This window comes from Paramormyrops kingsleyae, chromosome 13 (assembly GCF_048594095.1).
Source record: "Paramormyrops kingsleyae isolate MSU_618 chromosome 13, PKINGS_0.4, whole genome shotgun sequence".
Taxonomy (NCBI): Eukaryota; Metazoa; Chordata; class Actinopteri; order Osteoglossiformes; family Mormyridae; genus Paramormyrops; species Paramormyrops kingsleyae.
In genome coordinates this window covers 25,766,133-25,792,468 of record NC_132809.1, presented here as the reverse complement: position 1 = coordinate 25,792,468, position 26,336 = coordinate 25,766,133, and the positions used below count along the sequence as shown (strand labels likewise).

Sequence of the window (26,336 nt, the reverse complement as noted above, 5' to 3'; positions counted from 1 at the left end):
CTATGGAGCAAGAATTCTATAGCATTTCTCAGTCAAATTACAATGGTGCTCGAGACACACATTAGCGCCGGAGCTCATTGAGTTCAAGTTCAGGCTGACAGTGCAGCTATGCAGTGAAGTCGAGGCAGCTGACAGATAAAGAGAAGTTGCCGTCGCCCCACACTGCAATCACAGCAAACCTCATTTATTCACATCTATTTTGGGAGAGTCGCTCATGTCATTTGGGAGAAATCACATCATTTCCACTTGTCATTTCGGCTGTTCCCAGAGACTGGTAGCCTAATCACGGATTAGGAGGCTTCAGAATATTGCAAAGTACACCGAGTACTTTTTCATCAGAGTTCTTTCTGATTACATTACGGCTTCTACAGTGAGATCGTAGTTTCTTTTTTCCCGGAAAATCGCCAGGAAGGATTTAGAACTGAAGGCCGTGGGTGTAATTGCTCCCCTACCTTCACTTCCCTTCATGTACAGTGATGGAAGTGACCTGCCACGCCTTGGAGAAAAAAAACTGACATCAGCTGCAATCCTGGGCGACTGGAGCACAATGCATTTATCGATTTCAAATTGCGCAATAACGCACAGTCCTTGCTGCCTCACGCTTTCAGTCACTGCAGCAGTGCTGGCTTTCTGGTGGAGCTAATTAGGTTGTGTAACTCCACTCAGTGACAACAGAATATTAAATCCGCTTAATATGCAAGGGGTGACAGGGCGCTGGTTTATTGTAGATAAAATCAATTGGCGAAATATTTCAGACAATGCAGGAGCCACAAAAACAGGAAATACAAGTAGGACAGACACACACACAGGCCACCTGAAAGACTAATTGTTTACACAGAAAGGTCAAGAAGAAGGGCAGAGAAAATGACAGCGGTAAAGACTACAATAGCAGGCTGCTGCCGTATCTGTTGTTTCAGGCAAGTTCTTGAATGCCAGATGAGAACTTACCTGGGGATGTCCCCAGAATGTGACAAAAGTCGGTTACTTTGACCGCATGGAGACTTTTTTCTGAGTCCCCACCACTCAATTTTATAAAAATCTGTGAATGCAATCAAAAAATAAATAACTCCAAAAGCCTTTGTTTGGTTACTTATGGTTCAGGTTAGGGCTGGGTATGGGTTAAGGTCATCATGTTGGGATTAGAGTTTTCCCCATAGAACTGAATGGAGAGTCCCCACAAAGATATAATTACAAACCTGTGTGTGTGTGTGTGTGTGTGTGTGGGGGGGGGGTATCCATCAGGGTGCATATTAGAATATCAGGAAGATGTTAACTAATTTGTATTCTCTGCATCTAAGCAGCTTTTAGTGTGTATCCTTCAAAATAAGATCATTAGAATTATAATGTCAGGGACAGACCATGACTGCTGGCCCATCTCCTCACCTTCCTGCCCCCCAGTCCTCACACCCCTCCAGAAACACCCCACAGGAGCCATTACACCAAGGTTACAGTGCAGCTCCCGTGTTCCTCCCTAGGGCACGCCTGTCCGGTCACATTTACTCATTTACCTTCCTGTCACTACAATCGCCAAGATCAAATTAAGTCTGTCGTGTTGGACCTTTACCCAAAGGACTTCTGTAGTTGTGACCAAAAGCATTTTGTACTCTGCTATGTGTCTCATAACCTGGAAAACACAGTTTAATGGATGTAAACTATGCACTAACCAGGGTTTCTCATTCCTACCTTTGTGGCCTTATTGATAGAGTTTTCTTTTTTTCGTTCCCAAAGAGTTTGCAAAGCTCTGTGCGCCATTTTAACCTCGTCAAGCGCTATAAATTCCTGCAGTGGCCATTTATGTAATCCCCTGTCTGATCTGAGTAGTAGGGGTCTGGACTTTACATACGACTGAGCCACTGGCCTCCAGCAGAATGTTCTACAGAGTCTGTTAAAAACATTAGCAGGAGCAGACATGGTGGTCTCAGTAGCAGAGACCTGCAACCCCACTGGACCCCTGAGGCTCTGTCGCGCCATAACAGGCCAGCAGGTGGCGGTGTGGTTAAAGAAAGATCTGCATGGAAGCCAAAGGCTGCAGGTTCAAGAATGCAGGATTGCATTCTTAATATTGTTACTCTGGGAAAGCAATGCAAGGTTAGTCATACAAGGTTCAGCCAAGGATCCAGAAATAATTACTGACAATAAAACAAGGTGTGATGCAGAGGGCTAACTGGATATGCAGTTTGGCTAACTGGAGTCTCTAAATTGGCTAACTGGAGTCTCTAAATTGTCCATAGTGTATCTGTGTGTGTATGACCGTGACTAGGATGTTCCAATAGGATATGATCATTGGATATTAGGAAGGTGTCACCCCTGACATTTTGGCAGATTACATAGTAATTCACAGCAGTCAGTAAGCATGTTTTTGGTTATCAGGTTTGGAGAATGACGCAATGAAGAAGAGGCTGGACTGGCTGGACTGGTAGGTCACCACCTTAGTGGCTGCAAACCCTTTGTGAAAACATGCAATATAAGCAGCCATGTCCAAACGCAGCCTTTTCTGCCTGACTCACTGCTTTCCTCAGCCATTATCTGCCTGAGATGACAACACATTTATATAGTGGTGATGGAATCTGATTGCTGCCTGGACTTCGGCTCGACCACCTGAGACAGACTCACTCCCATCTTGATATGTTTGTGTGTGTCTTACAAGTCTGATGGGATATGTGAAAACTAACATAAGGCATCATTTCTTCAGCACCTCTGAGCCCTGACCTCAGCTTGGCTTCGAGGCTGAAGCAGAGCCCCTCTGACCTCAGCTTGGCTTCGAGGCTGAAGCAGAGCCCCTCTGGGCTCAGTGAGCTCGATACAGACTCACAGCCCCAGCCACTCTTTGGAGGAACAGGACACGCAAGGACTGATTTAGAGCTGCAGCATTTTCAATGAACGTTGAGAGATGACTTGGGGGGGGGGGGCAACTCCTTGTTCGGGAAGGAGAGCCAAAATACAGCCCTGCCCTGAGTGACGTTCGTCACCCCCTTCTGAAACACGCAGGCGCTCCGTCTGTGAAACAGCCTGTTCTCCCAGCAGCACTGACACTAAAAAAGGACAGGGTGACAAACAGCCATAACAGAAAAGTCCCACCATAAACACTTTAAAAATAGACCATCACCAAAGCTTTTTCTCCCACCCTTTTTTCTAATTCCCTACTTTCCCCTCCCTGCCTCTAATTCCCTATCCCTTCCTCCTTTCTGTCTCCCTTCCTTCCTCTAATTCCCTATCACTCCCTCCCTTTCTCTCCCCTCCCTGGCTCTAATTCCCTATCACTTCCTCCCTTTCTCTCCCCTCCCTGCCTCTAATTCCCTATCACTCCCCCTCCCTGCCTCTAAATCCCTATCCCTCCTTCCCTTGCTCTCTCCTTCCATGCCTCTATATCCCTATCCCTACCTCCCTTGCTCTCTCCTTCCCTGCCTCTAATTCCCTATCCCTTCCTCCCTTTCTGTCTCCCTTACTGCCTCTAAATCTCTATTACTCCCTCCCTTTCTCTCCCCCTCCCTGCCTCTAATTCCCTATCACTCCCTCCCTTTCTCCCTCCCTCCCTGCCTCTAAATCCCTATTCCTTCCTCCTTCTCTCTCCCTGCCTCTCATTCCATATCCCTTCCTCCCTTTCTGTCTCCCTTCCTGCTTCTAATTCCCTATCCTTCCCCCCCTTTCTCTCCTCCTGCCTGCCTCTAATTCACTATTACTCTCTCCCTTTGTCTTTCTCTCTCCCTCCCCACCTCTCATTTCCTTTCCCTCTCTTCCTTTCATTCTTCCTCTCTTTACTTGTCCCCACGCTTCCCCATCTCTCCTCATTCCCCCTTTCCCTCACTCTACCCCCTTTTCCCCTCCTCCCATTTCCCTCTCTCTTTTTCTCTTTTCCTTCCTTCTATCTCCCTCTCCCTCCCCCTGCATCTCCCCCCTCTTTCTCTCCCTATTTTCTTTGTATCCATCTCCATCTATATCCCTCTCCCTCCTTCCCTCCCTCTCCCTCTTCCTCTCCACCTCTCTCCCTTGTTCCTCTCCCCTCCCCCTGCTTCTCCTGCTCCTCGGATGATGGCACCCAGGGATGAAAGCCTGTCACGTTCTCTTACGTAAAGCCGCCTCTCCAGCCTCGCTCTGCTCTTCTGCACCTGATGATACGCGCAGCTTGTTCGGTGCAGCAGAAACACTGCAGCTATTGTTAGCCACCAATTTTGCAACCTCTGGGTGGCATAAAGCTCAGTTTTCTCCACCCAATGAGATCCAGCTGGTCTGGTTTCCAAACCGAGACCTTTTGTGATGCTTTTTTGGCACTGTGTGCATGTCTACGCGTTTTTCTGTTGTGTATGTATGTATCTTCTCGCAGAGAAAGCTCACAGAAACTTGAATAAAAGTGTGTCCTGGCAGGTCAAAAGCTGGAGAATGGGGAGGATGAGTAATGGGACCTAAAGGGAAAGGAGGAGGTAGAAGAGGGGAGGGAACCTGCTAGATGGAACCCGCATTCCAGCACAAACTCCCACAGGGACCATTTCAGGAGCAGGTTAGCCTCCATTCACTTGGCATGTGTAGAACACATGTCCAAACCTCTGCTGGAATGCTGGCACTCTTACGGAGCCGGACATGTGTTTGTGTGGGTCCAAACATGGGGAGGAATCACTCTTTTACCCCTGAAACATTGCTCCTGAATCATGACAGGGTTTTAGTAAAAAATACATCCATATTCTGGCTCTCTATAAAGCTAACACAGCTAATGCTAATGCAGAAGGACATTTGTAGGATGGTGGTTGGATGTCACTTCGTGGTGGCTGCCTTCAGGTTCTCTCTAAAAAAAGCTGAGTAACTGAGGGGCCGGCAGTGATGGCCGGGGACCAGAACGCTGATGAACAGCGTGGAGGCAAATTCCATGTAGGCGGGAAGGGCCACCATGCCTGGGGACACAATGCAGTGAAGGCGGAGCAGCAACCCCCGCAAGGGCCGGTGGGGGGGGGGAGCTGGGGGCAGAGGCAAAACAGACCAATAAGGAAATGCTTATGTTTCCTTAATGTTTGACATCACTTCCTGTGACTCCTTCTGCTGAAACACTCCAGAGCTCTGCGGAATCAACCCTTTAGTGAACAGTGGTTGGCGATGACCATACAGTCTTCCCCTCTTGTTCATGCTTGGGTGGGTCCAGCGCCAGTGTTTCCCACCACTCAAACCATGCCCCCAGCTGGCCACAAACAGGCACTACACTAAATATAAAATAAACAGGTTCCTTATTTAGGAGATGCTGAAGCCTCATGTTCTGCTAACCAGATAGCTAGCTATGATCTTCTGACCCTACTCACTGGTGGATTTATTTAGCTTTTAAATAATCTGAAGGAGGCAGAGGGCCCCGAAGTGACTTTTCGAGTCAGGTGTCAGAAAAAACAAATCTCCCCTGAGTGGTTCATAAAAAACTCCCTCCGGTGCTCTGTGTTGCCCCTGCGGCTTCACTGTTGCTGCTGCCTTCAAATTAACCGTGTGGTCACTCGAATGGCTACCGCAAGGTCATGGGTTCAAATCCTAAGAAAGAAATTCTCCTTTCTAGCAGAAACAATGTAACAAGCTGAGCTTTGTAAATGGACAATAGGAAGGTGAATTGTAGGTGGGAAACAACATAATGTGCTGAACATCAACTCTGACTTCTTTTCAGGATGGATATTAAACGATGTCTCAAAGCATTGCTGTCCCAGAAGGGGTGCTGCTATACTTTTAAATGAGGATTTTGTCCTTAATTGCTCCATACTGACTGATTGAGCTGTTAGGGCTGTAAGTCACTCGTCGCGAGAAAGCTTGCCAAATGAATAAATGATAAGTTAAATGAATGGCCGCTTGGCGCGTGGAGCTGCGGCGTGAACGAGGGCTGCCACCCGCTGCGCTTTGGCAGCCGGACCAGGGGCTTCGGCTCGACCACCTGAGTCAAACACTGGGACAGTGTCCAAACGCCACGAGCGTCCCCATCCAGCCGTTTAATTCCAATCTCGCACAACAGGATCACACGGACAGATTAGAAATTTGCAGACGTGATGGTATCTGACTCCAAACTTCAACTGTTACGAAACGTCAGGTGTGTTCTCTGTTTTGTTCACCCGGTTAAATTCCCATTTCTGTATTTTGCAGACACCTTTATCCAAAGCAGGGTCAGGCAGTCCCTGGGGGTAAGGGGCTTTGCTCAAGGGCCCAACAGTGACATAATTTTTCAGACACTGCTGAGCCACAGAGCGCCCCCTGGAGGTCAGAGCTCATTTTATGGGGATTGACACAGGACGGTGAGAAAAGCATGAAGCGACACAGTTCATGAGGAATTCCTAGCTACGGTCTGTGTTTGAGCTACAACTTGCACCGCTGGTGCTGGGAAAATGAGTAGATGCCCAAGAGAAGCCCTGTTTATTAAATAACAGCTCAGCTGAATTTTGGGGGGGGGGAGGTAATTGCAAACTGCATGACTGTGGGAGACGATGACCAGAGTCCTCACTCTGTGCCTGGTTACACTAAATATAAGAAATGAACCTTTATTTGCCAATGGGAATGCCAGAGTGATCATGGTTCTGAGCCGCAGGTCACTGAGGGCGTGGCCCAGCGGCCGCCTGCCAATCAGTGGTCCAGAACAGTGACAGGCCCCGTTCCCAGTAAGGCGGGACACCAGATGAACTCCGTATTACTGTATTGTGTTCAGCCACTTCCCTGATTGATGCTGAAATCTCCTTATATGGGTTTCAGAGAGAATCTCTTCATCTGGGTCAGCCCAGACTATGCCTAATAAATTTTGTGGCTTGCGACACTCGCCTTCAGCTTTTTGACGAGTTCTGAAACCGAACAGCCTGTCTCCAAAGCACTCCTGCTCCAGGTGGACACTCTGTCAGGATGCATTGTAGCTTATACTGTAAGACACCTTGCCAATTTAAATAGGAATGGACCAAAACTGAAGGAAGCATCCTGCGTAAGAGCCATATTTAGGAATATTACTGAATGATAAAGATAACATAGCGTTCAAATTGTAATATGAATGTCATTTAACACTGTGATGATATAGACCAGTGGAACTCCACTGTTTGTGAGTATTTTTGGTTTATTTCACTGTCATTATGTCAGGATTGGTGTCCATCTGGCCCTGCCCCATGTGTCTGGTCCCCTTTTGGCCAGCAGGTGTTGCTAGCCATCCTGTTCCCCCTCTTCATTTTTGTAAAGAGCAAGATCACGCTGTTTATTTTGTCATTTTTCCTTTCGCTTAGTCTGTAAGGTAAAAACAGTCCGCAGGCTCACGTCAGTCACTAACGGCTATAAGCGGGTGCTGAATCCTTCAGCAGCGACTTGCAGTGCAGACAGTGAAAGCAGCATCTGCTAACGGGCTCTGCGGTGGGCCGAGGACCCCCTCAGGCTCTCACGCTTGAGCTCACGCCAGCGCTGTTTAAAATAAGCCCTTTAAATGTTGAAATGCCCGTCCTGAACCTCTCTCCCTCCCATAGATGCCCGCCTTTGCTGCGATAAGCCCTCTGCAGTGTGTATTACAAACCAAACGATGTTGTTAAGCCGCATCCTGCTCTGTGACCCCGATCCGCAGGATTTGGGTACACAGCACCCCTGAGAGGCACAGTGAACACGCATGTGGATGGGGCAGGTTATGCCCATAGAACTGTCACCTCACTGCCACCTCGATGCTGCGCCAGAACCATCAGCTCTAGAGATGGAAGACACCCTATTTCTACCTACTCGCTGTGACAGCTAACAAGCTAAACTGTCATCTAACAGTGATAAAACTCAAACACAGAGTGCAGATGATCCATAAGATGATGCCACTCCAATAAAAATAATCAAAACACACAAACATTTTTGGCTTTTTGATTGCATTCTCAGAACTTTGTGGGGATTTTTCAGGTCCCTACAACGTCAAACACACACACACACACACACACACACACACACATACAAACAATGAGAAAACCAAGACAAACACCAAGGTGCCTTACGCATTGTCCAGACAACTGCAACTTCTGTCTGACACAGAACAAACAGAGAGTCCGCTGTGTGGGATGAGATTTTCCATGCTGCTGCTATTAAAATCTCCCGGGGGTTTTTTCATCTGCAGTCTCGCTGTTATTTCATGCCATGAATGAGCATAGTCTGACCCTTCGTCTGGTGAACATGCATAAATAACTGAAGTTACACATCTCGGGCTTCCCCGTGTGCCCCCTGGACGGCACATGCAGGCACACGTGTTCTTCATGAGGAAGACCTGCCACACACTCAGCCACTCACACTTCAGCTCTCTGCTAAAATGAGAAGCGATTGTATTTGCACCAGACCCTGTTAACACAAAATAAAGACTCATAAAAGCCAGCATGCCACTTTACACAGTTCATACTATTTCTTGCTTTTCATGTTGCATCTTCCTGGTCGCTGCTGTATGAAAATACGGTTGCTGATACATTGATGTATATTTTTGTCTTACTTTCCTTGAAGGGGCACAAATATATTAGTAAGCCAGATACTACTCAAATCAAGAACAAATATAGTAATTTCATGAAATTGTTGAACCGTTATTATTAATTAACGATGAACGAACGTTGGATCAGTACATAACTAACACTTAGTTTTGGTTAATTGATATATTAAGTAAGTGTGTACTACTACATTACTACAACATTACTTGTGCCCTCAAAGTGTTCTTTTACTATGTTATTGTTATTCTTAATGATATTTTAATGTTATTTTTTTTTTATTAATCTTTTTGTACTATTTTTCTTTGTATTATGTATATCCCTTTTGAATAGAATCCAGTGAGCAGGTGCAAAAGCATTTCACTGCACACGTGTATAGTGAATGTTTGTGCATGTCACAAATAAGACTTTAAACTTCCTGGACAATCTCTGGATTCTGCACATAAAATTTGCTGTGTTCTTGTTCAGAGGTGCATTTCAACCATTCATTTGGCTGGTATTCAGATTAAATAACTTGCCCCAAGGTCAAACGGCATAGCCCCTCTTGGGGTTAATGGTGCCACAGAATGAAAATCTGACTTAACTTTGGCACAGTTGAATAAGGAGAGTTCGGTAAGTAAAACTGACATACCGTGAGTCTCAAATACTGCTGTTCCCTCTTTCAAGTATAAATCCCGCATATGAACACAAAGGTAGCTGATTCAAAGATCCTAGCCTGTTCCATAATAGTCTTAACTACACCCCCAAACCTAACATACATCGGCCCACATTCAAGCCCAATTGACCTGCACCAGTTGTATCATATACTTTCTCTCTCCAGGAACATGTGTGCACAATTTCCACAAGTGCACCTGGTGAGGAAAAAAATATATACTGACATCCACTGATTTAGGTTATTTATTACTAGTAGGCTAAGAAAGTGAGCCACGTTTTCTTAAGCTTCCGTTAGTAACTTACATAGTTGGAACTGTTCAGCTGCATGGTTCCTACTATGTGAGTTGCTAATGTTGTTAGCAGCTATGCTTTTGGGAAACATACCTCAGGTTTGCAGGGGTGGGGGCAGGGGTAGTAAACAATATTACGAACTTTATGATGCTGACATTGACAAGAGACTTCTATACTGCCTGCAGCCTATTTTTGGCTAGCTAAACAAATATATAAACAAATATCTCATCGATACGGAGTCAAAAATATTGAAAGCAGATGTCCAAATCATTTAAAATTCACAAGCTGCTCCGCTTGCTGTTTGGAGTTCTTAGTAAAAACTGTGTGATGAAGCTGACATCGTAAAATAATTTGTTGAGTGAGATGCAAAATAATTGCATTGTTCTTGTTACAGTACGAAGCTAAAAACAAAGTTATTACTATGCCAACATTGTTCCTAAGCTGAAATGGGTGTATTATGGTTACGTGTGGCAAAGTAGAAAGAGTACAATCTAAAATAATGCTGTACAGTACAATTTAGTAAATCCATAAACTAGTAACATAGTTGTTTATTATCATTATCAAGTATTATGTACAGTACATAATCGTATGCGCACTAGGATTGTTTACACCAGCATCACCACAAACACTTGAGTAATGTGTTGTGCGACGGCATCACTGGGCGATAGGAATTTTCCAGCTCCATTATAATCTTACGGGACCACCGTCATAAATACAGTTCGTCACAGACCGCAACGTCGTTATACGACTGTGAGATGCTGGTTCTATGTCAAGCCATTGCAGTGCCTTACTATAAACTAGCCAATCAGAGCAGAGCTCATTAACATATTAATGAGCCCACCAAAAAAGGGAAAACAGCAACAATCTAGGGTCGAATAATAAGGCTGCAAATGGTCCTGTAAACCACTTCTAGGCACCTTTCGACCAAACCAAGTTCACATACCTTCTATATAGACACCAGAGAACAATGTAAAATACTGAAAAAATGCCTTGTACAACACCTTTAAGCCCCCTGACTGCTGTGTGCTAGGACACATGACCCCTGTCTGCCTGGGAATTGGAGAGGGGGGGCTGGCCGTGTAAGACCGCTAAGATGCTGTGGGACTCCACGCCCAATTCCGGCACCTGTGGCACTTTGTCACATGTTGCTCTCAGATGTAATGGGAATCCATGTTGTTTGGAAAAAAGATCCGGGTGAAAATAAAAATTAGAAACTGATACGTTTGAATCTGGGTGACGTCAAGCATCTAGCTGATGTGCTGAGGGCTGTAAGGCAGTAGGGAAGGCTCTCTCTGGACAGCTGACACTTCGGGAGGACTTAGAGGGCATTAGCGGTGGGGGGGCGGGGGGTTGTGCCGATGATCACTGTTTCAAATCCCAGGGTCGGCAGAGTGATGTCACCACTGGGCCCCTGAGAAAGGCCCTTAACCCCAGTCACTCCTGGGACTGTCTGACCCCGCCTTCTTAAAAAATGTGCATTGCTCAGGAAAAAATTGCTAAATCGATAAAATGTAAATGAAAGGTAGCTGAGGAAATCCCTAACATCAGAACAGCCCTGAATGATGCCTTTAACTGACTGGCATGGAGTTTCCCATGTCACCTCCATAAACATGCATAAATCCCTCTGTATTTATGTTTTAAAATACCACAATTAAATGTAAACATTCTGTTGCAGGTTAATTTTTCATTTAACTCAGTAAAAACATATTTTATTAGCAATCATTAGATTATTCACACCTGCTGCATGTTGCACCGTGATCCTGAGGGAAATTTACCTCCTGCTCCTGTATGGTGTCATGAAGTCCTCATGACTTGATTAATTCAGTTTCCATACGAGAGAGAGGAATGCCAGTCCGTCCCCTAGCATTCACAGATATGTACCCACACCCCACGAGCGACTAGGAGATACTTAACAACCTAACATGCCACCTAAGGAAGACATGCAACTCCACACGTATGCAGGGCCGGGGGTGGGATTCAAGCCCACAGCCCCACGGGATACAAGGCCACTGCGTCACCCACGGACCCACGATGCCACCCGCTCCCTCCGGCAGGATGCATTAATAACCGGGTGTCAGATGCTTAATGATGCAGCAGCGCCCCACACGCAAGGTTAAAGAAGGCTGCTGTATATTTGGAATATGCTTTCAGTAACTGCATCCTGCAAACTCGGTGCTATAATACCTGGAAACACTTAGGAAGGTTATTAGTGCATTAGCCTTTAAAAACACATAATTAAGCTGTTGCTTTTGCTGTTGGTTTTATTGAACTTGCCCAATCTAACCCTTACCTCCATTTGGTCTGTCCTACTGCTCTCATCCCCCTTTATTCCATTCCTACTCCACGCCCGACGTGATTCATTCCACATATGTCCCCACCCCCGAGTTGTGTACAACACAGTTACCCTATTTACATAATAAATGCAAGATGCATGTCTTTTTGAGAAAGCAGAGTCAGCCTGTACCTGGAGCAATTGAGGTTAAGGGTTTTACTCAGGGCCCCAGTTACAAAAACACACAGGTCTTGTAATCAAACCAATAACCTTTCAATCACAGATAGTGTCCCAATGCACAGAGTCACACTTCATCCACACATCTGACCCCTTCTGAGTCCCGCCTCCCTGACACCTTCCTGGAGCAGGGTAACAAAGAGCAGTGGCACTGAATTCATGCCCTTTCCTGCAGATCTATATTCCTAACTACTGTCTGTGAGTCTGTGAGTAAGACTTGGAGCCCAGAACATGGACAGAGAAATGAACTCCATGTAAATCAGGTTTCGGCATAGAACGGCCCATATCTGCAAGCTGTAGCAGCGCAAACAAGGGGACTCCGGAGCAAAGCTTTCCGGAACCTTCTCCCCCGGCACATCGTAATAAATGACTGACTGGCAGAACGAAGATGTTAGGCGCCTGACTCATGCTCTTCTTAATGGGCCTGCCAAACGTACCCTCACAGAGTCCAGAAGACCCTATACCCCCAGGATGGACTGAACAAGATACAGTAATTACAGAATATTTTAGAGCAGTGATGTCTCCCTTCATTGAGTACAGAGTAGTGTCATCTTGTCTACAAACTAACTGATTGCCAGAACTTTCTGGGTGAGTTCCGTTGCCTCCTCGTCGTTTCCCTTCACCGCCATTCGCTTGTCCCTTTTGTCAGCAGACAAGCGAGCGAGGCTCATTCTAAAGTCTTGAGATTCCGTCATTGGTTCACACCAACGAGGATTTTTTTCATCCCACAATAAAAACGTGGCTGCCGCCCGCATGGTCACAATGCCCAGGAACAGTTTAACAGATTAACTTCTCTGGGGGCCCTAGGCTGGGGAGTAGGCGGGGGGGGTACATATCGCAGCGGCAGATCGATTGCACACATTTAATAAATGTAACCGTTCCATTTTTCCCAAGGCAGGGTGGGTGCTGATGTTCCTGCATAGCCGAAGCATTAGTCCGGCCAAATAATAAAGCTGCAAATGGCCCTGTAAACCACGTCTAGGCATCCAAAGTGGACTGTCTATTTGTCCGGGTGCCCCGATCTGAAGTCTCATGTTCCACGTGATACGCAGGTCTAGAGGAGTGTGCTCGTGGTCCGTGACGTGGACCCTCTCACATGCGCGCACACACACACACACACACACACACACACACACACACACACACACACAGATTAGGTATCTGTATCTTTGCGGGGACTCTCTATTAATTTCTATGGGCTTAAGGACATGCTGGTTCTTCTTGACCCACTCAAGCCCCTGGGTCAGGTCCTGCTTGTTGTGTACTTCATTTAGTCCATGCTTACCTGTAAAAACTGCTATTTCAGATGTGGCTCATATGTGCACACATCCACAAACGTGCCACACTTCAGTCCTAAGGAAACTCCTTGATGAATGAGCAAGTCAGCTGGACCAGGATATCCCTTAAAACACACAGACGTCTCTGTAGACCCAGCCTGTATTTAGCACAGGCAGAGAATAACGGCAGGCCTGGATAAAGAGGGAAAATGGGCCAGTCAGAATGGTGTCAGTCGGGATGCCCCGTCTGAGCCGTGTGTCCCGGACCTGAGCCTCTGAGACGCTCCCCTGTCCCTGATGGTGCAGCAATTAAGGCTTGCAGAAGGAAATTGAATAATCTTAGCAGCTTTGATCTTCCTGTAACTGTTGTCCTGATTTGGATCTTTCGTATGGAAATAAGCCTGATAGCTCCAACCTGGGTAAGGTACAGATTAGCTGCTGTGTTCCTGTGGGGTGTGTGTGTGTGTGTGTGTGATTGGGTATGTATATATTATAACGTGATAAAAACCTGTTATTTTGATATTGTTGGGACAGTGGGGACATTTTTTCGGTCCCCACAAAGGGAAATTCAATTTTATAAAAATCTGTGACTGCAGATGTTATAATTTTATAAAAATCTGTGACTGCAAAAGTCCCCATAATGGAGGCCTGTGCTGGGGGCCCCAGAGGCACCATGATGGAGGCCTGTGCTGGGGGCCCCAGAGGCATCATGATGGAGGCCTGTGCTGGGGGCCCCAGAGGCACCATGATGGAGGCCTGTGCTGGGGGCCCCAGAGGCACCATGATGGAGGCCTGTGCTGGGGGCCCCAGAGGCACCATGATGGAGGCCTGTGGTGGGGGCCCCAGAGGCACCATGATGGAGGCCTGTGCTGGGGGCCCCAGAGGCACCATGATGGAGGCCTGTGGTGGGGGCCCCAGAGGCACCATGATGGAGGCCTGTGCTGGGGGCCCCAGAGGCACCATGATGGAGGCCTGTGCTGGGGGCCCCAGAGGCACCATGATGGACGGCTGTGTTGAGGTCCACAGAAGCACTGTGATGAAGGGCCGTACTGTGTCCCCAGAGAGCACAGCATGTGGAACACCAGAGCTGTTAGTCATGATCATCCCACAAACACAGACCCTCCACTTTGCTTCTCCTTCTTACAGCCTGTGGTCCAGCTCAGAGAGCAGCCTATCCAGTGAAATACTCCTCACCATTCAGCTCTGATGCCAGCATCTGTCACATAAACTGACAGAGCCAGAAATATGAGCCTTATTTACATTGTTTATGTTGACCTACCTGTACTTCTGTGTACATAACAAAGATTCACATTACGTGATTAATTCAAAATAGTCTCTATGCATTTATTAATATCAATATGATTACAGCCTTGTAATTCACTTAGGCTTGGTAAACATCTGCATGTAAACTGATGCCATACACTCTGTGTAATATGGGAAGATATAAATAGGCCTGTAGTGGGGTGAGTATCATAGGAGGGCTCTGGTTACAATAAGTACTATGTGGTGTTCTCTGAGTACTGTGCTAGGATGCATTAAATACAGTGCAGGATTCTGTGAGCACTATGCTGGGGTACACTAAGTACAGCGTGGGGTTCACCGAATAGTGTGCTGGGGTACACTAAGTACAGCGTGGGGTTCACCGAATAGTGTGCTGGGGTACACTAAGTACAGCGTGGGGTTCACCGAATAGTGTGCTGGGGTACACTAAGTACAGCGTGGGGTTCACCGAATAGTGTGCTGGGGTACACTAAGTACAGCGTGGGGTTCACCGAATAGTGTGCTGGGGTACACTAAGTACAGCGTGGGGTTCACCGAATAGTGTGCTGGGGTACACTAAGTACAGCGTGGGGTTCACCGAATAGTGTGCTGGGGTACACTAAGTACAGCGTGGGGTTCACCGAATAGTGTGCTGGGGTACACTAAGTACAGCGTGGGGTTCACCGAATAGTGTGCTGGGGTACACTAAGTACAGCGTGGGGTTCACCGAATAGTGTGCTGGGGTACACTAAGTACAGCGTGGGGTTCACCGAATAGTGTGCTGGGGTACACTAAGTACAGCGTGGGGTTCACTGAATAGTGTGCTGGGGTACACTAAGTACAGCGTGGGGTTCACTGAATAGTGTGCTGGGGTACACTAAGTACAGCGTGGGGTTCACTGAGTACTGTGCTGGAGTACACTAAGTACAGCGTGGGGTTCACCGAATAGTGTGCTGGGGTACACTAAGTACAGCGTGGGGTTCACTGAATAGTGTGCTGGAGTACACTAAGTACAGCGTGGGGTTCACTGAATAGTGTGCTGGGGTACACTAAGTACAGCATGGGGTTCACTGAGTACTGTGCTGGAGTACACTAAGTACAGCATGGGGTTCACCGAATAGTGTGCTGGGGTACACTAAGTACAGCGTGGGGTTCACTGAATAGTGTGCTGGAGTACACTAAGTACAGCGTGGGGTTCACTGAATAGTGTGCTGGGGTACACTAAGTACAGCATGGGGTTCACTGAGTACTGTGCTGGAGTACACTAAGTACAGCGTGGGGTTCACTGAATAGTGTGCTGGGGTACACTAAGTACAGCATGGGGTTCACTGAGTACTGTGCTGGAGTACACTAAGTACAGCATGGGGTTCACTGAATAGTGTGCTGGGGTACACTAAGTACAGCGTGGGGTTCACCGAATAGTGTGCTGGGGTACACTAAGTACAGCGTGGGGTTCACCGAATAGTGTGCTGGGGTACACTAAGTACAGCGTGGGGTTCACGGAATAGTGTGCTGGGGTACACTAAGTACAGCGTGGGGTTCACTGAGTACTGTGCTGGAGTACACTAAGTACAGCATGGGGTTCACTGAGTACTGTGCTGGAGTACACTAAGTACAGCGTGGGGTTCACTGAATAGTGTGCTGGGGTACACTAAGTACAGCATGGGGTTCACTGAGTACTGTGCTGGAGTACACTAAGTACAGCATGGGGTTCACTGAATAGTGTGCTGGGGTACACTAAGTACAGCGTGGGGTTCACCGAATAGTGTGCTGGGGTACACTAAGTACAGCGTGGGGTTCACCGAATAGTGTGCTGGGGTACACTAAGTACAGCGTGGGGTTCACGGAATAGTGTGCTGGGGTACACTAAGTACAGCGTGGGGTTCACTGAGTACTGTGCTGGAGTACACTAAGTACAGCATGGGGTTCACTGAGTACTGTGCTGGAGTACACTAAGTACAGCGTGGGGTTCACTGAGTACTGTGCTGGAGTACACTAAGTACAGCATGGGGTTCACTGAGTACTGTGCTGGAGTACACTAAGTACAGCGTGGGGTTCACTGAGTACTGTGCTGGAGTACACTAAGTACAGCGTGGGGTTCACTGAGTACTGTGCTGGAGTACACTAAGTACAGCGTGGGGTTCACTGAGTACTGTGCTGGAGTACTCTGATTCCTGGCAGTGAGATATAATTAATCCTATGACCCCACTACTAAGTTCACTACTGATACCTGCAAACAGACCATGTTCTGGCCGCAGTCTTTATTGAGGGAGATGTTCACATGGACATCCAGGTACAGTATCTCCTCATTATGGGGACCTACAGGCATTTCCTTCTGCAGCTTTTCCCTGCTGTAAGCCAGGGACTTCCTGAGATGCAGCATTATGGTGTTTCTTAAGCCATCTGACAAGATGACCTGATGATAGAGGGCAGCGCCTCCTGAAGCTCGGCCGGGTTCCAGGCCCGTCTCACCTGGGAGTCCAGACGGCAGGCCGTCCGCAGGCCAGTAGCAATCACCACAAAGCAAGGACACTGACAACTTTTTTTTCTTGGCAGCAAAACACCTCTCGCAACATCCTACAGAGATGGAATGGTGGATTGCAGCGGAAATCTGAAGACTCCTGACTTTCCAAGGTCCGGGGGTTAGGGGAGCGGACAGATTTCACATATAGCTGACATGCACTATTTGAAAGAAACAGTGTTTCTTTAATAAAGAAGCTTGAGTTTCTCTTGCCTTTTACAGGGACCTAAAAGGGAGTCCAGATGGAGCACAGCTGGCATACAGTGTGTAGCTCAGTATGCTAAGGAGCTGTACCTATCATGGGTTCAAATCCCTTGGTGAGCAGAGTAATCACATCACCAATAGCCCATTGAGCACATCCCTAACCCTAACTGCTCTAGGGGAGCTGGGTGCTGGGTGCTGGCTTTTCACCCTTGTACGCTGCTCTGGACAAAGGTTTCTGCAAAACCAGTGTAGCTACTGAAGGCTTTAATTTTGTTCTTTGGATCCAAGAGACACAGAGCAAGTCCTGCAGCTTGAACTCTTCTGAAAATGCCGCACATTTGGTCCAGTAAAAGCAGTGTTATAATTCACATTTAGTTAAATGTTAGTTTTATTTTAGCTAACTAAATGTACAGTCCCTTGTACTCGTGGATATTGAGGTTATACATTTAGATCCTTATTATTTTAAATTCAGCATGAGCCTTTTGAAGTTGATTTGTATGGGTAATAAAGAAGACATGTCAAGCATTTTCTGAAGGAGGACATTTTTATTCTTCATTAGATGGTTCTGCACACATGCCGAGGAAGGCGAAATCCTTTCACACATCCCTCAGAAACTTTATATTATTTATATATCACATGATGCATTTCCATAATTGCTGCTCCTATCATTGCATGCCTGTTCCAGAGCACTGTTTTCGCCAGATGTGCATGTTTTGCTGGAACTTCTTGCAGAAGCTGCGGATCATAGTGGGCCTGATGTTGAGACACGGGTTGGGGGGAGGGGAAGGGGAGGGGAGGGGTCAGAGTGCCAGCAAGTTATAGGAGACCTCTGGTCACGGTGTTCCACTCACACAATAGCTGCCATCCATCCATCCAGCCATCGCCTATTAACAGTGACCCTGTGAACCTCCATCTCAGTAGCTGACAGTGCCCTATACCTGCTGTCCTGACCTTTACCAAGGACCTGTCCCCAACATATGCATCATCCCACGCATGGGTACACGTGGTTCATCCACTGCTGCTTTACCGACAAGGTTCCTGTACCAACTACAGAGGGGAAGATGCTGTGCGACCAGGTGTCAGGATCAGCACGGAACACGGCGAGACTTCAGCTCCGGTGACCTTAGAACCCCAGTACACCGAGCAGAAAAGTCACACCTATTAGTCTAGAACAATAAGTCTTAATAAAGTATTGTTACTAAAAATATTTAATTACTACAACCTAATCACTAGACCATATGTTTTGATTCCATTCCTTACATTTTTTTATTTTTGCCTTTTCTTTAAATGTACATGAAAAAAGCAGAATCTCGGGGCATTTTCGCTCATTTCCTCAGTAAGTTTGTTTCCTCGGAGGTTCAGCTCTGCTAATTCAGCTTCAAGGCCATTTTCCTGGACTTCTCCTCGAAGATGTGGGATTTTTACACATGCTGTCAGACTGCAGAGTTGCCTTTGTCCATGTCGCCTGGCTTTGCAGCTTTAGTGCGAAACAGTGCTTGCCACTTCTGCGAAAGGAACTTGAACTTTATTTATCAATAAAATGGTATAAAGGTTGGAATTTAAATCACTGCACCTGGGTCACGGCTGACCCCTGTATTGGAGTGAACCTACTGGAAATCCTCATTTAGGTCTCGCTGTGTTGGCTGCTCAGCTACTGGCTCAAGGTGCATGTAGAACCAAGAAAGGAGACCTCACTCTTCCTGCCCTGAATTCCCTTTAAATCTACCGAATCCAGAAGGAGATGTTCCACTGAGTCCTTCTAATCATCCTGCGTCAGTCCTGTTTGATCCATGTCCCTGAAGCACCATGGATGGATTATCATCTGAGGTTTATTCCGCTTGCATCTGCTAGATGCCATTCCTCAACTCCAAGCTGAACCAAATTCCACCTAATGGGGAGTAATTTACTCCAATATACCAGAGTTTAATGTGATATAATTCATTAGATTATAATTGAATGTATAATTCATTTGCACATTGTTCAGTTTTGCTAAAAAAGGGGACATTGCTGACCAGCTGATTCACTGTATAGTAGACAGATTAGTTGATTAACTAGCTGACTATCACTCTAACAGTACCGCTCCATTAATGACAGGCTCTTTGGTCATGTGATCAGGCAGGCCATTCTGTGTGTGGCCGGTTGCCGGGGTGACGTTTGTGATGAAGCCACAGCGATGATGCGTTGCTGGGACGCAGTGACGTCGGACCCCAGCATCTGTGCGGACTACCGGCATGTCTCCTCCTCCTCTGCTGGGGGGGCTGAGGGGGTGTGGCCATTCTGCTCTCCCCTCTTGGGGGATCGTCACATGTCGTAGAGGGGGGTCCATGTTGGAAACACTAGTCTCCTGTGAGCTACGCGTGTTGTGGATTAATACCTGTAGAGAAGTAGATCAGGGCTCCCCTGCTGGTTCCTGCACACGACAGCAAGTGGCTATGTCCTGGTGTTGTGTGTGTGTGGTGGGGGGGGGTCTAACTCGAGACTCGCTTGGTTGCTCCCGAAGTCTCACCTGATAAGTCAGCCGTGCCTAAAACATGAAAGCTCTCAGTGCATCAGGAAGCAGAGCCTGTGTTTAAGCTAATCTGCCAGGACTCAGTGCCGCTGCAGTGGCGGCAAGGCAGGGAGAAGGAGGAAGCCCACAGAGTCAGGGGTGTTTTTGCTGACCTAGATTTTGCACATTTTGAATACGCACACTGAAAAACCGTTAATGGAAATGGGGGGGGAAAAAAACCCTGAAAATATCACAAAAAAGTTTTCATATTCTCTTGATAGTGGAGAGTAGAAACAGAAGTAATTTGCAAAACTGCAATAGAAACAGAACCTGAGAGTGAATAGGTACAAAGGAAAGCCTGCTGCGTGCTTAAGATGGATGCTAATCTCATGGCATGATTAATGACAAGTTTTATTTTCATGACGTCCACTAACGGGAAAACTTTTTAAGTGACTTCACTTTGCGGACTTGCAGAAAATTCACTGAAATCGCACACGGCCTGGTACCAGGGAGCAGACGAACGTCCCTATATACTTCGCTAACCATTTGCATCACAGTAAAATGGCAAGTTAAAGTATCATAGTCTCCACCCACAAGTAGACTCTCCTGTGATGCCTTATACTACATATATACTGCATACAACATGATACGTGATACGAAACCAATGTCCTGTGTCTAAGTTCATTATAGCCTGCTATTTCACTGCTATTACAAACCCATGTAAATTACAGGGAATCAGGTACAGTGGAGGGGTGTCAACACGCCCCCCCCTCCCCATTAAGTTAACACCCTTTCTTAGTGCCACGAGACATGCAAACACACCGCGATCTGGCCACAGCCTTTAATGTGGAGAGCGGTGTGAGAACACTGGTGTAGCATTTCTCCATTTAGACACCAACAGATGAGGCTCCTTCCAGTTTCAGACATTTCCGGAAGGAGCCACGGACTGCCAGATATAAGCCAAGAGCCGACGAAAATTTCTTATTATAGTTTTTCCAGAAAAAAAAAGCTGACCTGGTCTGCGGAGCGAGTCTGGAAACGCCCACTGACGAGCAAAAGGCCATTAATTAGCTTTGTGCTAGAGCTAGAATGGTTGCCATGGAAACATATTCCCAAGACCCACTGAACAAAACAACATCAAATCTAAGGCTATGATGATAACCAGGTACTATAAGATAATCATAAACATATATTATTTCATTACAGCAATAAAATGCCCAAAAATTGTCACCCATCCAAGGCTTGTCACTCAGAAAGGAAATCAATCTGTGCAGAAACCTAAATCACGGGGTCAGGTGGCCTGTAGGGCCTCAGACTGCATGTGGTCTTTGCTATAGATGGAAGGGTGGGGTCACGCTGCAGTGCTGCTCTCAGGCAGGTCATTTACACTCCTCCCCCCCCCGAAACGCCTGGCACAGTGCTGTACAGGGAACGAGGACTGAGAATGTGCCGGCAAATTGAGCTGACCTCCCCCTGTAAGCCAGTGATCCGCATCTGGCCCCCTCTCTGCTACCTACGCACCTGATTTCACCTGTCACCCACTTATGAAGTGCTCAGCTCACTGGGACAGACACATGTGACATGTGCAGTGATTGGGGGGGGGGAGGGGCTGAGAACCTGCGGGAGATGTAACCCAATGCTAATGACACCACTTTATTTAGACATGCAGTTTTTTTTTTTGGCACAAACAACCAATCGATGATCATCGCCTCAAATCCAGGCACTGAGGAGCTCGTTCGGCTTTAGAGAGATAGGCAGACCCTGTGGTCCTGTCACCACCAACCGCAAACTCCATCACCCCACACGCCATTACCCATGAGCACCTTGGTATGCATCAAGCCGTTTAGACACATAGCTTTTTAATGCCTTATATTATTATTTTATTATTATTATTTATTATTATTATTATTATTATTATTATTATTTGTCATATTGACGTACAAGTTGGGTCATGGATGGACGTTCAAATTGTGGACCTAGTTTGGACGTTGTATAGAATGTCCAGAATTGGTCATGGACTTACGGACCTAATATAGACATGATCTGCACGTCTATCCGACGTCCAATGTTTAGTGGGTCCTGTCCAATACTTACTTTTAGCCCCCCCATCCCCCCTCCCCATGCCATAAAAATAAGGTTGTCAATTACGAAGTAATTAATACTAGGAACGCTGTTCTCTAACAGAGCCCTCGCTCGTTTTGTGGGGCTCCAGCTTCCTGAAAAGGTTCTAACATGGATTACATCCTTTTACTCACAGTTGTGTTTAGTTTTTCATGCTTTTGTTTCCTAACTTGGCTTTATTTCCATATGTGTATGTGGGATCCTTTTACTAGATTAGCAGAAATCGATAGTGAAGATTTCAGAATGGATAGTTTTGATTTGGTGTAGAGTGCTTTCGTCTCGCTGTTATTACTCTACAGCATCGCTTTAATGAGCAAAACATCGGTACGCTCGTTACATTACTCATTCCCACAAACCGCTAAAGCTTTCGATATTCTTCCTGGCCACGTCTCACACCACAATCTGTAAATAACTTAATAATAAATTCTCTCTCACTTTCCTTTTCACAGACGTTTCCTGGATTAAAATGACGAGAATTACCGACGAGCTGACAAACGAGGAGTAACAGGTTGGTGTGTGAGATCACCCTCCTTCGTATCTTCGGCACACGCACGCGGCAGTAGTTAAGATAAAATGTATATGACATCCTGGCGAATACCAGAGAATATCATAAAACCATTTGCCCAACAGGTGCATTCAAACATCCCAGCAGGATCAAAAGGTTCAATGGCTGGACGATCGCCGCCTTGCACTCACCCTTGCATATTTGGAGGAGTAGGGGTCTTCAAAGAGCGCCCACACGCGCCGCTGCCAGCGCCGCCACAGCCCCATGGACCTGGCATCGGGCGAGTCCCCCAGCGCCAGCCGTCTGGTCATCTCCAGCTCCTCGTCGCCGTCCCCTGGATCCCCCATGCCGTCTGCGTCCCCCTCGTCGTTGCATATGTCGGGGGCCCCTCCGCCAAAGCTGTCCAGCGCCTCCTCGGCGTCTCGGTGCTGCCGGTAAGTCATCCAGCAGCATGGCTCTACGTCCGTCTCGTCGATGCCCCAAAACGCCAGCTCCTCCTCGTATAGCGGTCCGCATACGTCGGCCGGGCAGTGCAGCTTGCCGGTCCGGTAGTAGTTGAGGATGTGCGCAAAAACGCCCGGGTGCCGGTCGAAGAAGAACTCGTCCACCTTGGGGTCATAGTCAAAGTGGCTGTGGGCGTCGGGCTCGGCGAGCCAGGCGAGCCGGGTGCCGGGCAGCGTGCGCAAGGTGCTGCGGTACGTCTGGTGCCGCGTCCCTCCCACGTTTATCACGATGCGATCGTTGTCGTCGCCTTGGCCCATCGCGTCCCTTAGGCATGTCTCATGTGCAAGGTGCGGGCATCACAGCGATAAAGCGATGGAGAGCCCTGGGGGGGCGCATGTGTGAGCGTAGGAAGGAGATGAGAAAGGAGGGGGGGGGAGATTGGGCTGAGATTACAGGAGCGATGAAACGGCACAACCACCAACAACAATAATAACAACAAAACCAACAACAACGGCATAATAATAATAATAATAATAATAATAATAATAATAATAATAATAGAGACTATTTTCTTCGAACCCAAGATTTTACACATAAACGACTATTAAACTGTATGTATTACAGAATAACAGCTTGTATCTGCAACATAAACACTGAAAACAGATATACAGATATTAGAAACCGATAAGGAACAAACAATATTCACCCGTAACAAAAACACTTCTCCGAAACCGGATAAAATGCAGGTGCCCAGTTGGTTTAGATGAAATCCGGTATCCGGTGATAATTGCCGCCGGTGACTTTCTGTGACAGCAAGGTGACAGCCGTGGTGCTGGAGGGACAGCGCCGCTAATCTCCTTCTGCCGGGAGCCTGGCTTTATACCTAGCCCTGTTCCTTTCAAGCTGTCCTCTCTTTTTTTTCGGAAACGAGACACTTATATCCCTTTGTCCTTCCCCCTTCAGCTCTCAGAGACAGTGGCGGCTACAGGAGGATGTTTGACATCGATCCGCGTCGGTTACTTTTTTTTTTATCAATTCATTTATTTTTAGATGGATCAATACTGCTCTCAGCCCCCAGTTGTAGCGCCTAAAGCCAGCGATGGGTCGGAGCTGATCGGCGTCGGCATTGCGTGTGACGGTGCGCTTCCTCTGAGACGGATCTTGCTGTAAGAAGACGCCGCAGCAGCAGGGAGAGGATGCGCTCCTTTACCGATGAGCTCCCTCCACCTTCCCGACACACTCTCATTCATATACGCACATACATTCACACGCACACCTAAAGAGGCTCAAAGCCGCTAAAAGCCGCACCCTGCCTCTTGTTGCAGCCTGCCCACCGTCTCTCCGCGCCTGTCCACTATCACAAGCCTGTCACTCCGGCAGAAGTGTAGCTTAACTCCGCCTGATGCGCAGGCGTCTTTGCTTAATTGGTTTAGGGGTCCACGTCTTAATCGTGTCATTTTTTTGAAGCGCGGGGGCCATTGATACCATATCAGCTGCCAGAGATTATGCGATTCATAGATAAAAATCTGAGAAAAAAAACAGCAGCCTCTTAGCATAACGTGTTATAGGCTTGGATTGTTTGCTGATGTGGAACACTATAGTTAATTGTTGCTTCCTCTTTCCAAACACAAAAAAAATTCTGCATCTTAACTAGCTCACAATACCAGACTGTACAGTATATGCAGGCTCCTTATTACAGAAGGGTGACATTACAAAGGGACTTCGCCATCAATGACTTTGTATAATTAGTCACATAGAGATTTCTCTGTGCTAAAGTTATTCAAAACCATAAACGGACGCGAAAGATTTAAGTTGGATTGCGGGATATTATAAAATGATCGTCCCGTTACAAGAAGAAATATAATTAACTATGATTTTAATCGGAGCTGTCCACTGCCAATCCCCCAAGGTCATATGTGTTTCATAATTAAGTTAGAATTAGCAAAGTAGGCCTAATTACTCAAGGTAAAAGCAGGCGATTAAACTTACAATACGATGTACTCCCCGTGTGAATTACAGTCGGGTCAGTTCCATTTAATTCATTTATTGTACCGTGTTATGTCATACCCTGCTTATGGGCTTGACGTACAAAGGAGGTACATTGATAAATTACAGACAGGTTTAAAATAAATCGGACAGTTTAAAAATGTTTATTTTTTGTACTTTACTAATCTGTACTTTCTCTGACTCATGCATCCACAATTTAGGCCTATATTTAGTAGGCCTACACAGTACATAGTGCAGTGGTAAATGAGACAACTTAGTAGAAGGGCTTCATTAATCCCCAGCAAATCAAGCTGTTTTGTATATCCCAAATTGTCTTTCTAGGAGAGCCACAGATATATATGTGAATAGTGAGAGGACATTTTGGGGTCAGACCCAAGATTAGCCAGCGAGCAGCGCCCCTGCAGCAGTGTTTGGGGTTAGGGCCTTACTGAGGGGCAAGCAGGTAAGGTAATTACTGTATACTATTAACAGGAATTGAATAAAAAAACACGACAAAACGCTTAGATATGAAAAGATTAGCCAAACCACCGTAATAGGCATGTTCATATGAGTATACGCAGCAAATTGTAAAGCAGTGACCTGCTTACATTCATGCAGAGATGTCATTTGCAGAATACCGACAGAGTGAAACGAGCGAACCGCCATGTTAAACTGCTTTTGGGAAGGTTTGATACAACATCAGCAACAAATTAATAACCAGATGATAGCGCCACGACCCATAATTACTATGGGACCTTCAGACAAGACATAACGTAGAGCATGTTGTTCAGAAAATAGTGTATTGATTTCAATTAAATAAGTGATGTGTGGTTCCTTTGAATAAATGCGTCATTTGCTAAGATCTCAATTATAATAAACACACATTAATGAAAATGTTTATGAATACGAATTAGCCTGTGTTTAAAAGAGATCTGTGCGGATTTGGGGTAGTTAATTATTTACTGCTGCACACAGTCAGATCACTTAAATACTTACTAGAGAAATTACGTTGGCATGGGCAGAGCTCTGAATTTAAGCTTCAATTTCCATAGCAACAGAGCAGGATCCGCAATGCCTCGAACAGTGAGGGATGCCTGGATGTGGTGGGAGGGAAGCCCTACACCTATTCCCGCGCGGACTGTGTCCACCCAGCCAGACGTCCCGTGGACGCGGAGTGACTCAGCCTCGAAAGGGTCAATGATCATCCCCAGATTATCGGGATCTAGCCGACACCTGCACAACAATTTGCTTGAAAAAACAATCATTGCGTTCATACTTCCATAAAATAACTTGATTTGTTTGTTGTTTTTGTTGCATAATTTGATTTTAATGTCTAGAAGTATCATTTCAAAGTAACATAGGATTGGAATTGTACAGCAATATGGAGTAATCATGTTTCTGTGTAATTTTGGTCTCGCTACCCGACGCATAATGATGAAATTAATGGAATCTGGTTGCATATATCTATGGTATTGTATTCCTTATTGTTAAAATATTATAAAAAAAGGCAGTCTACCTAAGATTTGCAACACCCTGTTATCAGGATACGTCAGCTTTGAGTAGAATCCCAAAAGGTCCAATTATCCGTCGCTGTTATGGGATAGTCTCTAGGGAATGCAAAGAAAATGAGTTTCCATTTTGGTTGCGCTATTCGTAAAAAAA

At 46.5% G+C, this 26,336-nt stretch overlaps 1 protein-coding gene and 1 long non-coding RNA gene across 7 annotated transcripts in view; one reads left to right on the top strand and one right to left on the bottom strand.

The window, feature by feature from the left end:
- Positions 1–23,744, bottom strand: part of LOC111835435 (voltage-gated potassium channel KCNC1) — a 42,688-nt gene extending 18,944 nt beyond the window's left edge. For all 6 annotated transcript variants that reach the window (XM_023795746.2, XM_023795744.2, XM_023795745.2 and 3 more), the window contains exons 1-2: positions 23,395–23,744; positions 22,436–23,070 (exon numbers count right to left, since the gene is read on the bottom strand). In XM_023795746.2, coding sequence (XP_023651514.1) covers positions 22,436–23,005 — 570 coding nt within the window. In that variant the 5' untranslated portion in view covers positions 23,006–23,070; positions 23,395–23,744. The remainder of the gene's footprint in view (positions 1–22,435; positions 23,071–23,394) is intronic.
- On the top strand, positions 22,541–26,135 carry LOC140578216 (uncharacterized). Its single transcript, XR_011982306.1, has 3 exons — positions 22,541–22,678; positions 23,739–23,854; positions 25,727–26,135. It is a non-coding gene; the product is annotated as an uncharacterized lncRNA (long non-coding RNA).
- Positions 26,136–26,336: the final 201 nt, after the last annotated feature.